We start from the raw sequence: 14,452 nt of genomic DNA on the forward strand, positions 1-14,452 counted from the left end.
GGAAGAATAAGAGAAGGCAAGAAAAGGGGGGAATAGGAACGTGATGGTCGAGAGAGATCTAAACACAGTGGTTCTCCCCTTACAGAGCATTTCCGGCCCTCTCTCCAGGATGCAAGTTATAAATGAACCACCTCTTCTGAGATACACATATACACACAGGACATTCTGCAATCCCATGGGCTCATGGACTGACCCAGGGATGCTGGGTTCCGGACCCCAGGTCTGGGGGACAGGTGGAACCAGCTCCTGCGCACTGTTTGGAGAGCTAGTGCAAGTGAGTGAGAACAAGACAGCTTTCACGACAGTGCTTACCGGTGATTTCTCCTTTCCTGACTGCAAACGGAATGACCAAGTCGAAAGGCTTAAACCCCAGGCCGTTCATGTCACTCACTGGGACATAGGCCTCTTCAGTTACCTAAAAACAGGAAGCAGTGGTCACTGGGTAAAGTGGACAACAGTGTGAGCTGGGGAAGCTACAGGGGGCAGAGCAACTGGGAATTTTGCAAGCTCGTACAGCCAGGATTTGGGGATGCGGCTGCCCATGCGTTGCGGGCTTTGGCTAACGGGCTCTGGGGCCAGAGCAGAACCTGGAGAATTGGAGGAATCATGCTGACCAATTGCTAAAAATCTCTAGGCTGTTTGCTTGTGAAATTCCCAGTAGCGCCCATGGGAAAGCGGAAAAGTGAGAGACAGCAATGTCTGTGAGTCCCAAGAGGTTCCACCTGGAAAGGTTTAGTTGCCTGTGGCCTGGAAAAGAAGGTGCGTTTTAAGTGGCAGAAAGTAGCAGCGGTGGCTTTCCCCCTGAACAGAAACCAAATGTGCAAGTGGTGGCTTTTAGAGTCTGCAGGAGGGCTGAGACAGCTGTCCATCTTTCTCTTTAAACGTGGAGACAAACTGCACCGAGCGTGATCACAGACATGGTGGCGGGCGATTCGTGGAGCGCGAACGATGACACAGGTGGGTCTCATTACAGAGAAAGCCGGGATCATTGTGCTGCACTGATCAGTGGGGACAAACCAATGACCAGGACACCCAGAGGGCTTAAGCAATCCCCAAAAGCAGGCTGCAGCTTTTCTGCAATGAAGGCTGAGTAAACAAAGACATGGAAAAGGGAAAAATAAAAACAAAAACAAAAAGTGTACCCAGGGCCTGAATCCGGGGGGACATGCATTTACCGGTGCTTCCTCCACAGCTGCGACTTTCCCATCTGTGGCCTGGTCAGTGGCAAATGGAAATTAGTTGGGAATCACATTGAGGGACATTGCGACTCAGTAGATTCTACAACCCGAGGGCTGATTCCTCCCCATCTGTCTTGCCTAGCAGAGAGCTACTCCCTGTAGCGGGAGCCTACCTTCTTCCCACCATTGTGGAGAGCAAGTTGGCATCTCCTCTTCCAATGTCAAATCCATATGCCCTCTGAACCCATGACCCACTTCTAGGAAGCAAGCCTATAGAAGTACTGGCAGGAAAGTCTATAGGTAAGTCATGTGTGCAAAGGATTTTACTGGAGCCATTCATTGTTGGGAAAGGCTGAAGTAACCTAAATGTCCATCTGTAAGGGAGTCGGTTAAGTAAATTATGTAAGTCTGTAGAGTGGACCCCGGTGCAGCCATTCTGAAGAAGCGATCAAGTCAGATCAATTAATATGGAAGGGTATTTACAGCATATTGAGGGAAGGAAACAAGTTGCAAAGCAATGTGTATGGTTAATCTCATGCACAAAACTGACATGTTTCTTGTATAAGCAGGAGAAAACCTAACGCTGGTCACCCCTGGAGCATGAAATTGGGAAAGGGGTCTCTTGTTACTTGGTATGTGTCTATAGTTATGTTCTAAAAGTTTTTATAAATTCATTTTTTAAAAACCAGAGACTTTGTGTTCCTGATCCAATCACCCTGATAAGGGATGGGTCCCCTCTCAGTTCCTTCTTCTCCCGCAATAAAAGAATTGAAAAGCCTCCCTTCTGGAGGAAAACTTCCGTGCTCATGGTTAGCCCCTTTTGTGTATTCTGGCATCTCAGAAAGGGGGCTTCACTTACAAAGGCAGCTTTGTAAGCTTCAACGTTTGCAACAGCCCTATCCCCCACCCCCTGGACCATCTCAGGTTGGGCGACTCCGGGACACATCAGCCGGAAGATCTTTCAGTGGCTACACTATAGCCTTTGATCAGTGACTTCTTTTTTTTTTTTTTTTCTTGGCGGTACGCGGGCCTCTCACTGCTGTGGTCTCTCCCGTTGCAGAGCACAGGCTCCGGACGCGCAGGCTCAGTGGCCATGGCTCACGGGCCTAGCCGCTCCGCGGCATGTGGGATCTTCCCGGACCGGGGCATGAACCCGTGTCCCCTGCATCGGCAGGCGGACTCTCAACCACTGCGCCACCAGGGAAGCCCTGATCAGTGACTTAACAGTGACAGGCAGAGAAGCTGCTAGACCCGTGACTTGCTGTGCACGTCTGTGAGATGTATTTAACTGAACCAGCCTGCTGGGGCTCCTGCAGACATTTGCTGCAAAGGCAGTACAGGGTGTTCATGTCCTTTTGGCCCCAAGCCTGCAGGGGAAGACAGCGAACCTAGCCCCAAGAGGCCAATGAATAGAAAGTGAGCCCATCTAGGTAAGGCTGGAGGAAGCTAGGAACGGGAGAATGAAGACCTAAAGCATGTGCCCTGAGTGTCATCCCTTCCTGCCTTCAGCAGTTGTTAGGGGGCTAGTGCGTTTTACACAAAGGATCCTTGCTCTGTGTGCATTCCAGGGCTGAATGGACATTCATTCCTAAAGAGTTTCGTGGCCTCCACTGCAGGTTTCTGACTCATCTGCTAAAATGGTCCTTGGTATTTTCTTCCTGATTTCCTCACTCACACCCTCCAAATGTGGTCTCTTATCTCCAGCCCATCCCACCAGCAGGGCTGTGACCTCTGCCCAATTCTAACCAACCAGATAAAAACTCCTGTGGGCTAAAAACAGATTCTTACAACTACAACTGGGACTTCTCTGTAAATAAGAAGGACATAAACTTTCTAGCTGCATCTTTTTCTCCCCTGAGGAGAAAAACACTCCCAAATTAACAGCGTCAAAAGTGTTTACATCCTCGAGACATAAAAAGGCTCCAGGTCTCTGGCACAACGTTTATAGATAAACAAACATCTATGGAAAAGAATAAAGGTTCAGCAGATTATAGAGTGGGAGACAGACACGGGCTTCTGTCTGGAATGGAGTCTTCGTGTCCTTCTCTGCTGCTGCATAAAGTGAAATCATTAGATGGAGCTTTGTAGGCTATGCGTGGGGCCAGACCACTGAGTTCTGTAAACTTTGTGGTCTGCTGCCCATGGCATCAAAGGACACAGGTGAGGACGGTGCTTGCTCAGCAGCTGTCCAGAGCAGGCAGTCTGGGTTCAGTGGACTTGAGTCTGATCCCCACTCCTATACAGCATTTGTAAAAGGGCCAACAATGCTTAGTTTTAAGGGTTAAATGAAGGACTGCTCCTGAGGTTTCTAACCCCTTTCCTGGTTGAAGAACCTCAATAATCAAAGGAGGATCTAAAAGTCACTCAGATTTGAAAATTAAAGGGCCGAGCCATTCTCTGGCTCAGAGGTTTTGCATAATGGTTTTCTTTTATTCCAGATGTTCCTAGCTTCAAAAAGACAAGTTATTTCCCCCTCATCATCAAAGTCTGAATCTTTCCAAAACACAACTGGAGGTACTTTGAGTCCTGGGATATCAGAGTCAAGTCTCCAGACATAACAGCCTCGGGAACCTCTCTCCTCCAGGGGAGGAGAGAGGAGGAAGAACAAGCAGGATGAAAAATTGTAATGTTTTACTCATAGACGTTTTTGTCAAAGCGTATCTTTCTGAGCTGGGCTTAGGCCAGGACATTGCCTAAGATCCTTAAGAATGATGGACACTCTGGTTGCCAGTGATTTCCTAAAACCCCTTAGAGCCAAAGGGTCCCTGGGTTTCTAGAGATTACACAGGATTCTGCAAGGTCATGACTGCTTAAGACAATTTTTTTTTTACAGAAAAGAAAAAAAAAGTGGCCGGAGATGTCTCAGCCAGGGTGTAACCAACAGCAGTCATTACTGTTCCTGCTAACAACAGCATGCTCTAGAGAAGGAATTTTCCTTACCATGACAGTGAAGGGGCTGTTGGGAATATCAACGCCACCAAAGCGCACGTAGATGACGTAGGTGCCCGGCTTGGCGGCCGTGTAGAAAATGTCATAGGTGCCATCCTCATTCTCGATGACATCAGCCTCAGCCTCAGTGCCGTCTGGGGTCAGAACCGTGCAGGTCACTTTGCCTTTCCCGGCAGTCTTGGCGTCTACCACAAAGCCCACTTCCTCGCCAGTTTTCACAGTGGAGGCGATTCCAGGACCTGGAGAAAAGTTTAGGAGGAGAGAGTGGAAGCTTCAGCCATGGACAGCAGCTGAAGGTCCAAGAACAAATCACACACGTTCCTGTTGTATCTGTGAATGTTAGACCTTCAACTACCGCCGTGCAGAGGGATGTCCCAGAGATGCCCTGGGGAAGATGCTGCTCCAGGGAGCATTCTATCCATTACTTATTAAATAAGGTGTATCTGCAAGTTCTGAGTGATAACCATGTGTTAAACCGGCTTTGCCAGCATTCAAGTGTATGGGGATGAAGGTCAACTTTCATCAGCAAACACATATTGGGCATTTTCTTAAGTGCCAGATACACACAAAGGTGAGCAAACCACAGCCTCAGCTCTCAATATGCTCAAAATCTAACCGGGCAGATGCATGCAGGCTGGACACCAAGAATGGCAGCTCAATCTGTGTTGGAAACACCGAGGGGGGACTAAGTTATCAAAAAAATAATCAATGGTTCTTCAAAGAAGCATCCTGCAGCACATCTATGGAAAGTTCTATGAATTTATATCCCAGGGTTGCCACTTTGACAGAGGGCTTCCTGAGAAAGGGGAAATGGCTGAATTCTGAAGGCTGGGTACCCTTGGCTAGGGAAGACTTACAACCTCTGTCTCCAAATGATGACCCGTCTATCTGTCTGTCTCTCTGACTTGTGGCACCCCTTTACTGAGGATCCACAGATCAGGGAGTGCAAAAAACTATGAATTAAAAGCACCCTGGCAGAAAAAAAAAAGCAAAGTGTGTAGAAGCGACAGGGAGTGATAAGAACATGCTGAGACAGTGAGTAGTAAGGGACGACTGAAGTTTGGCGCTGAATGACAGACTGAGAGGTAGGGCCCCAGGCTGAGCAGAGTATCCTGCCTGAGCTGCAGGAAGGAGGAGAGCCTGGAAAGCCAGGAGGAAGTTCCCACCCAGTATTCACATGCCCTCAGGTTGGCAAAGACAATCCAGTTGTCTCTGCAACAGCACAGACCTAGGAGGTGGCAGACTGGCCATCGTTACAAAATTTCTCAGTCTTGTGGTGGATGAGCCAAAAAGCGCCAAGCTGAGCAATTTACAGCCTCACCCTGAAAGCCAAAAGATTTTCTCCTTTCAGAACAAGACGAGAGGGCTTCCCTGGCGGCGCAGTGGTTGAGAGTCCGCCTGCCGATGCAGGGGACACAGGTTCGTGCCCCAGTCCGGGAAGATCCCTCATGCCGCGGAGCGGCTGGGCCCGAGAGCCATGGCCACTGAGCCTGCGCGTCCGGAGCCTGTGCTCCGCAACGGGAAAGGCCACAACAGTGAGAGCCCCGCGTATCACACACACACACAAAAAAGAACAAAACGAGATATGAGAGAAATAGGACACATCCAGGGTGGACCTCTGTTTAGTTTTATTTAAAGAGAAGCAAATCAGTTTCATTTCAGAGATGGGGATTCATGGTTTGAAATCTGCTTGAAGCAACATCAGAGTTGCCCATGATATTCAATTGGTCGTGTCTTAGAAATGGAAGGAACTGTTATGCTCTAATATTCCTGGAGAATTCCCGAGAGACTCAGACGTAAGTCCTGAGTGTTGAGGAAAAACCTAGATCCTTTCATGTGCTTCTCTAGCCCTGGCCTGAAATGCTCTTGAATATATCTCAAATAACTAAACCATCTACTCATGAAAGGCATAAATTTGATGCTTTTCATGGGAGCCACAGTTGAAATCGCAACAACTGAAATCTCCACAATCACCCACTTCAAAAGTAACTGTAATAGTTTCCATGTGCCTGGCACTGTGCTAAGCACTTTTCATGTCTGACCTCATCTAATCTCTGCAATAACAGTCTCTGATCCTTGGAAGAGCTTCTTGAACTTTAATGTTTTCCAAAAAGATCTTCCATCTAAGTCTGCCTGAGGCTAAGAGTGGTGGAGCATCTTGCCCTGATCACACAGCTATTAAGTGGCAGACGCTGGCTTTCTGATGCCAAAACACACGCTCCTGTCCTTGAGCTGCACTCACCGGTGGCCAGGCACTTGCTGGCATCGCCCGTCTGTGTGGCCCGGATGCGGTAGGGAGACAACGGGATGTCGTCCCCACCGTAGGTGACCCCAATCATATAACGTCCAGTCTTGTCGGGGATGTAGGTAACAGCGTATGTGCCGTCTTTATTGTCATGGACAATGGCTCTTTTGGGTTTTCCCTCTTGGTCCTGTGGGTCACAGAGAAATGCTATTTAGGATGTTGTCATCAAGATGTAGAAACCATTCAAAGAAAACCTTGACAGATTTTGCTCATTAATTAATGCCTCTAGCGGGAGGAAAAAAGAATTACTGGCTTAATACATTTTGGGAGGTGGTGGGAGCAGAGGGTCATAGATCCCTTTAACACTGTGATGGACATGGTCAATTTTTAGTGAATTTTCTGTCAAGGGAACGAACAGTTTTAGCTCCAAATCCATCGAAATGTAGGGAGACAAGGGGGCAGAGGCTCCTGCTTCTGCACCAGCACCTTCACTCTCCCTTCCGTCTTTACTAATAGGAACCTAATTCTTAGCTAGGTATGCTGCTTCCAGAATACGAGACGCCACTTCCTAGTATCCTGGGCCACTAGGTACAGCCATGGGACTTATGAAAAACTTCTGGCAAACGAGAAGAGAGTGGAAGTCTCATGAGGGACTTCTGACAGGGCTGCTTAAGAGAGCTGATTGAGTTGGAAGGTCCCATTGTCCCTTCTGCTCTCTTCCTCCTTCTGGCGTGCCATGTGGATTGGATGGCCAGAGCACCAGCAGGCTCATGGTCCATGAGGAGACCTTAGGGACAGAAGCCACACGTTAGGACACAGGAGCGGGGAGGTGGAATGGAGCCTGCTTCCTTGATAAGCACATAGCACCCAGGCGCCTTGCCCGGCCTCTGGGCCTGTCTAACAAGAGAGAACTATCCCATGTGTTTAAGCCACTCTTACTTGAGGGTTGACTGTGATATGCGGCAGAACTTAGTCTTAACTAATCCAAAGGGTAATTTTAAACATTCAAACAACAAAAGATAGGAATAGATATGACAGAGAGCAAAATATATGAGATTCACCAAAATGTGGTACTTGAAGCTACACTCTCAGACTTCTCAGGCAAGCCTGTTTGTTGTCCTGTACAATTACCGACTCTCTAGTGAGGAAATCAGACAAACATTTGTGTGAGGCTAGAAATTAGTTGTTAAAATCCTGGTTCTTATCCCTGGCTGCGAAATTAGGTCTTATTAATGAAGTATGGCTCCAGAAAAATCATTCAAAGTTACCGTTATCTGAACAGCAAGCAGGCCTTCCCCGGCATCTCTGGCATCGATGGCAAACTCCACAGGCAGGCTGGCAGGCACACCATAGGTACTGAGGCCAGGGCCACTGGCGGTCACTTTGCTGGCATCGTATGTGGGAAGGACCTTGACCTTAAAGGGACTTGACAGACATACACACCCCAGTTCAGTATGGATACACTTCAACCCAGCTACATCTGACCTCTCTTACACAAGAGACTGGGATTGAGAGGGAGGATTTCTACAGCATATAAGACTTAAGTGCCAAATCCAGCAGAAATTTACAACCATGTAACCATCATACAACAGACCAGCTTTCCATAAGTGCATTCCATGGGTTACAAACTAATTTCCAAATTAGTTTGGCAAACATGGGGTTAAACACATTTAACCCACTTTTGTTTTACTAACACAATGATCACCAAAATGGAAAGAAAAAATATTAAAACTGATGTTTCAATATTATCTTGCCCTCTTATTTTCTATTTTTAGTATGTTTTAGATGATACAAGACCTATTAGTCAAATACCACATAAATGTAATTTATAGATTTTACCTTTCCACAGAGCTAGAGCTATATGTATACCTTCATGTAAAAATATGCACATTTGGGGTACAGGTGAAACTTTTAAATTCTAAGTATGATAGAAAAAATCTTTGGAGACTCTTCTGAGAGGTAAAGAACTTTAAGCAACATTTTTTCTATTAATAGGAATGAGGAACAGGTTTTTATTCAACACCTTCTGGGAATGCTATGGCCAACCAAATTCTCAATTAAGAAGTAAAAATTTTTGCCCTAATCAGAAAACAAGTTGCATGGTCACCAGAAAGAAGACCTTGATGAACTAACGCACTCCTTACTGTCAGCTCACCTTTACATTAAAGATGGCTGAAAGGAACAAATGCAGGGGGGGCACCAAGAGAGCAGGAGGCACAAACATCAAGGCTAGTGTACTTTAACACCTGTGCAGAGCATGCCGGTTCTCAGAGATGCTGATCAGATGGATGGCTGGGTAAACGAGTGGACGGATACAGGGATGGATGGATGCGTGGGTGGGTGCACAGATGGATGGATGCATGGATAGATGAACGGATGGGTGGGCCACCAGAGCAGTGCTGGTCACCAGAGGGGTGGGCTTGAACCCCTTCCCTAAGTGACAGAAGCTTACCTACGAGGGATCTCTTCATCAGCATATTTAACAGAGACCATGTAAGGCCCCTCCTGGGACGGGGTGTAGGTCACTGTGTGTGTGCCATCCCCATTGTCCACCACGTTCACGGGCTCCACCAGACCTGAGAACAGAGACGAGAGGGCTGAGGAACTGCCTGGCTTCCCCTTCACTCCACCTGGGCTGAGTTCATGAAGGATCACATTCATCCATGAGAGCTATTGGTTTCCACTGATAACACAAAGGCAAGCAGGCCATAATCAGAGGCCTAAGAAATCACAGGAGAAAGATTCCCCAATTCACAGCTGCAGAAATGACCCTGAGAGACACCTTTAGCTTTCTGTTGGCTGAACTACACTCCGTCGGACCTAGAGTGTGATTAAGGAGACTGCCTGCACTTGTTGCTGGAGGGCATATGGTGAAGATGCTTGTTGCAGACATGCTATCCTTTCAAGCTGGTTAGGCATGCTTGGGATGAGGTAATTTTACTCTACAGCCAAGAAAGGGTCAAAGAGTCCAGAACTCTGAACAGCAAAATTTAACCAATGGGCCAGCCAGTTAAAACTTGTATCCAGGGGCTTCCCTGGTGGCGCAGCGGTTGAGAGTCCGCCTGCCGATGCAGGGGACACGGGTTCGTGCCCCGGTCCGGGAAGATCCCACATGCCACGGAGCGGCTGGGCCTGTGAGCCATGGCCGCTGAGCCTGCACGTCCGGAGCCTGTGCTCCACAGCGGGATAGGCCACAGCAGTGAGAGGCCCGCGTACCGCAGAAAAAAAAACCAAAAAAAACTTGTATCCACCTCTGAGCAAAGACCATCATGGCAGCAGCATGCTGGGTGTAGGGCGCAGGGCAGGTGAGGTGCCGATCTCATGAGGGTGAGAGGGCTCTCAATGTGACATCTGCAGGGGATGGTTAGAGGTCACTTTAAAGCATAATCAAGGCATGCATTAGCTTGGCAGATTCTAGATCCCAGTTCTGAACCTGAGTGTCAGGATGCATCAGCTGAAGGGTAGGTAGATTAATCAAAGTGTGGCATACTCATTAAGCAATGCACATGAGGCAGGTAAAAGGCAATTTCAGAGTTAAGGCCAGCAAGAAACATTCGGGTTACGTAAATCAGAGCAGCAGCTAATAGGAAAATGCAAACCTGTCTCCATAAAGTCACCCTTCAGGTCCCGTTTAAAGAACTCTGACATGGCTTTCAAGGGGCTGAGCCTTGACTGGGAATCCGTCTCATCAGCTAAAATTAAAAGGCTGTTATTTCAGAGTCCTCTGTAATAGACGTAGATATCTCGGCAAAGCTTTTCTCTCTTTCTCCCCTCTGCCCTGCCCTGTCTCTCTCTCTCTCTCTCTCTCTGTCCCTCTACCCCGCCCCCACCACACACACACACAGGTCTTGAAGCTCAGTAACTTTGTGGAATCAGATTCCAGCCCCATGACTTCATTTCCCCCAAAACCATTTCTGCTCTGAGCTTCAAAGGGCATAACCTCCTGCTGAAACCCATTAAGGAGAAAGTTCCTCTTCAAAGAAGGAAGCCCTCATTTGCCACTTCTGTGAAGCCAAGAACACATCACTGAGTAAAAATCCAGATAAGTTAAGATATTAGGCAGAGAATGGCACATTTTAAATGCTGGAAGAGGAAGTGTGATCACCTACTGAAAAAGGTAAATGTCAACGCACATCAGGGCTTGTCCCAAAATGGCCTGCTAGCCTCACCCAACCCAAATTCCAGGCTGCAAAAGGGGAGGCCGAGTTGCCAGCAAAGCCCATTCCCTAAGAGACCACCTCTCTCCAGGGAGCTGGGACAATGACAAAGCTACGTGTCACATGGGCTGAGTATTGCTCATTTCCAGAAATCTGGGGTGTGTTCCCACATGAGCACCAAATCCAACAGCCACGCAAATCCAGACCCACCCCAGTCACCTCACAAATGCTGAAACACATCATTAAGCAGTTGCGATAATTTTACATGTGAGAGCCCAGATACTACTTGCTTCATCTTTCTACTTTCAAAAAATAAAACAAAATGTTAAAAAGACATTTAGGGTCATATTATTAAATGACAGAAAAGACAGGCCGCCGGAAAAATAACAGGCCTGCCAATTTTTTAAGCATAAACTCCTACAGTTTAGCTAGAACATGGAGCAATAAAGTAATTTAAGAAATTTAACCTAAAGTTCATGACTAAACTCAAAAGCAAAGTGCCTGCTCTGGGTCATGGCTGCCTCAGTCCAGGGCAGGTGAGTGTCGGCAGGAAGGCAGGATGTGTACTTACCTCGTGGGCCCATGACCCTCACTTCCAGTGGGGCCAGGCCGGCCTTGCTGCTGTCCACCGTGAAGGACTGCAAGACACGAGCTCGGACACCCGAGCCCACCCCAGGGCCAGCGATCTTGACCTTGCTGGGGTCCACAACATCCTTCACAGGAACCCTGAAGGGGCTGCCTAGAAAAGAGGTCACAGGATTCTAAGTACAGCCCCCCCCTAGTGCCTGGAGACCCTCCTTGTGTGCACCCAGAATTGCACCATTGCTCTACCCAGGCCCTCACTTACACCAGCCCCAGTCAGTTTCTCCTGCCTTGCTGTGTTGTGCACCCAAGTGCACCTACTGTGTACAGACATGGCGCCAGGTTCTGGGCCCAGAGTGCTTAACAGCTCTCCAGGAACCCCATGCAGGAGAAGGATGAGGTAAGCAAGTCACTGTAACATCATACACAACCCATGTTGGGGACTTGTACAAGGTGCTGGTGGAGCACTCAGAAGACAATGAATCTGGTCTCTGGGAGACCAGAGGACGCTTTCCAATAACATATGAGACATATGGGTGAGCAGATGTCACTGAGAAGGGTTTCAAGCAGAGAGACTGGCATGTGCAAAGGCCTGGAGGTGACGGAGAAGACAGGCTGTTGAAGGAACTGAAGGAACTGAGTGGTGGAAGGAAGGCATGGAGAGGACTGCAGGCTGTGCAGTCCACATTCAACATCCTCTCCCATAAAAGGCTCCTCAGGGGCCCCTGGACTCCTGGCCCTGCAACGTAGCTAGCACCGCCCTCCCACCACCACTCATGGCTTTCTTGGTTCCCTGGCCATTTGGGTGAAGCCTTGCTTTCTCCCTGAGTGTAAGCTGTGGTCCCCCTGCATGGCTGACCCCACCGCTGACACTGGGGCCCTCTGACTGTTTGAGGGTATTGATTTTAAAAAAGCACCACGCTCCATGCTGGAGTTTAGTGATACAAAAGGGAGTTTTATTTTAAAGAGAGATCGTTGAGGATTTCAGTATCAAGAAGTGATGGCAATGAACTAACTTTGAAGCCAGTCTCCAAGGTGGCCTCCAATGGAAGTGGTCTGAACTCAGCATGAAGTAGCCAAGAACCAACAAGGTAACTTTAGGTCTAGAGTGGCAGATACCAGGCAATCTATGCCACTCTCCCATTCTGTGCTCCAGGCAGACATGATCAATCAATCACAGCAGCCCTTCTTCCTGATGCAGTCATCCCACTTAATCCAGTGGTCAAAACAGCCATCACCAACAGACCACAGCTGACCCACCAGAGGAAACCTGGATATGCCATCGCGGGTAAGACAGGATACTTGGTTAAAAATAACCCTACTATGGGTTTGTGTCAGGCCAGGAAAAACCAGGCTAATATTTAACCAACCAGAATTTCTATGAAAGCAAATTAGAAGCTACCAGGTTGTTGACTGTTTCACAGCAGAACCTCATGCGCTACCTTTGCTATGAAGCCTGACACTAAGACAATCAACCAACGCTTTACTGAATGACTCTGACTGGGAAAATTCTGGGGTCCAGGAGAAGTTGGCATTTGGCTCTGGAAGGCAAAAGAGCCTGAAAAATAAAAAAGAGGCACCATCTACATCTGATGAAAAAAACCCTAAATGGGTCTCTTTCTGTTGTTATGCTCCAGGTTGGCCATTTGCTTCACGCTTCTGCATCAGCCACAGGGGCCCAACCTCTCACCCCCTTCTGCAAGGGGAATTCCAAAGCTGATGGCATCCACCAGATTTTCTCAATAAGGTCAAAATAGTTTTGTTGCCTCCACTACAGGGAAATGCTCATCCCACTACTGCCTGCCTGGTGGGAGCCACCAGGTCATCTGCCCTGGCAACAGCCTTCTACCCATTCTCCAAGCTCTATTCTCCCATCCCATGAAGTGCACAGTTGCAAAACTCCAAAAGGTCCTCTTGGCTCTGTATTGTCCCTGAGCCCCGCTCTCTTTCTTTGTAAACACTTGGCAGGAAACTCACAGACGGCAGGAGCTTTGTCTTGTCTGTGGCTGAATTCTCCCTGACTAGTGATTATAGGAATTAAAAAATCTATATTGGAAGAGCTGCAAGGACAAGTTTGAGGAGAAATGTCATTTTAAATGAATTATGGCTTCAATGAACATCTGAGTAGAATGAGTTTGAGTTGAATTTCAATGCTTTCTGATCAATGTGAAAAAGGAGGAGCGAGCGTGAGTGTGAGTGTGTGGACACATTTGCACATGATACGGGGAAAGAGCAGACAGAGTCAGGAAAGCATGTGGTCAGTGGACACTCCAGCTTCCTGGAAGTCAATCCATAAACCTGAAAGTAGGGCCCTCAGCCTGCCCCTTCCTCTCTCTGTCTCATCCTGGCTTATGGCCTTCAGAACAACACTGCCCCACCCGAGGTTTCTCCTGCTCTCACCACACATGAGACAAGGCATAAGGTGACTCAGGAGCAGCCCTGGAGTCCTTAGACTTCCGTCCACACCTTACCACACACTCACCTACCCTTCTAGACGTGTGTTGGGTGGCAATCATTTCACTATATAAACAGAACTAGAATCTATGGAGATTCCCCTGCTGGAGCATGAAAGTTGGAGGGCCCTTCACTATTTAAGTCATATTTTTTTAATGTTTGAATAATTTATAGCAGTGGTTCTCAACTACAGGTGATTTTGTCCCCTAGTGGATATCTGACAATATCTGGACACATTTTTGGTTGTCACAAAATGGGCTAAAAAAATACCATACGGGCTTCCCTGGTGGCGCAGTGGTTGAGAGTCCGCCTGCCGACGCAGGGGACACGGGTTTGTGCCCCGGTCTGGGAAGATCCCACATGCCGCGGAGCGGCTGGGCCCGTGAGCCATGGCCGCTGAGCCTGCGCGTCCGGAGCCTGTGCTCCGCAACGGGAGAGGCCACAACAGTGAGAGGCCCACGTACAGCAAAAATAAAAAAATAAAAAAAAAAAAAAAAAAAAAAAAAAAAATACCATACAACGAACAGGAAATTATTATTATTATTCCTATTTTACAGTAAGTGTACATACTACATCATTAAACAGAAATTAATATATAAGACCCTGAATTTGTGTGTCATTATCAGCTACCAGGACTGTCAATGGAAAACAGAAAACAAGATGTGTATAAGACAAATAAGAACTAACCACAAAATAAAGTGAAGATTTTCAACTTTGTAAAGAATCAGCTTTCCTTTAAGATCTAGGTCCTTCAACATGTGAACAATCATTTTCAGTTAAAACTCCAAGCCAATGGTTTTTGGCATAATACTGGTCCTCTTAGGAGTTGGGATATACTTGGAGATGCAGCCCTAAGGAAAATTCTCACTTTGCAGCTACTACAAATA

The 14,452-nt window shown here is 47.6% G+C and overlaps 1 protein-coding gene across 6 annotated transcripts in view; it reads right to left on the reverse strand.

Moving 5' to 3' along the window:
• FLNB (filamin B) overlaps positions 1-14,452 on the reverse strand; it is a 138,559-nt gene that overhangs the window by 26,550 nt on the left and 97,557 nt on the right. For 3 of the 6 annotated variants that reach the window (XR_009542741.1, XM_060161479.1, XM_060161483.1), the window contains exons 25-32: positions 11,101-11,268; positions 9,972-10,064; positions 8,825-8,948; positions 7,641-7,797; positions 6,370-6,559; positions 4,119-4,366; positions 1,143-1,214; positions 313-415 (exon numbers count right to left, since the gene is read on the reverse strand). Coding sequence is in view for 5 of the 6 variants with exons in the window: in XM_060161479.1 (XP_060017462.1) it covers positions 313-415; positions 1,143-1,214; positions 4,119-4,366; positions 6,370-6,559; positions 7,641-7,797; positions 8,825-8,948; positions 9,972-10,064; positions 11,101-11,268 (1,155 nt within the window). In the remaining variant the exon portion in view is untranslated. The remainder of the gene's footprint in view (positions 1-312; positions 416-1,142; positions 1,215-4,118; positions 4,367-6,369; positions 6,560-7,640; positions 7,798-8,824; positions 8,949-9,971; positions 10,065-11,100; positions 11,269-14,452) is intronic. The other 3 variants (XM_060161481.1, XM_060161480.1, XM_060161482.1) reach the window with 3 other exon arrangements.

Source organism: Lagenorhynchus albirostris, chromosome 10, assembly GCF_949774975.1.
Source record: "Lagenorhynchus albirostris chromosome 10, mLagAlb1.1, whole genome shotgun sequence".
Classification (NCBI taxonomy): Eukaryota; Metazoa; Chordata; class Mammalia; order Artiodactyla; family Delphinidae; genus Lagenorhynchus; species Lagenorhynchus albirostris.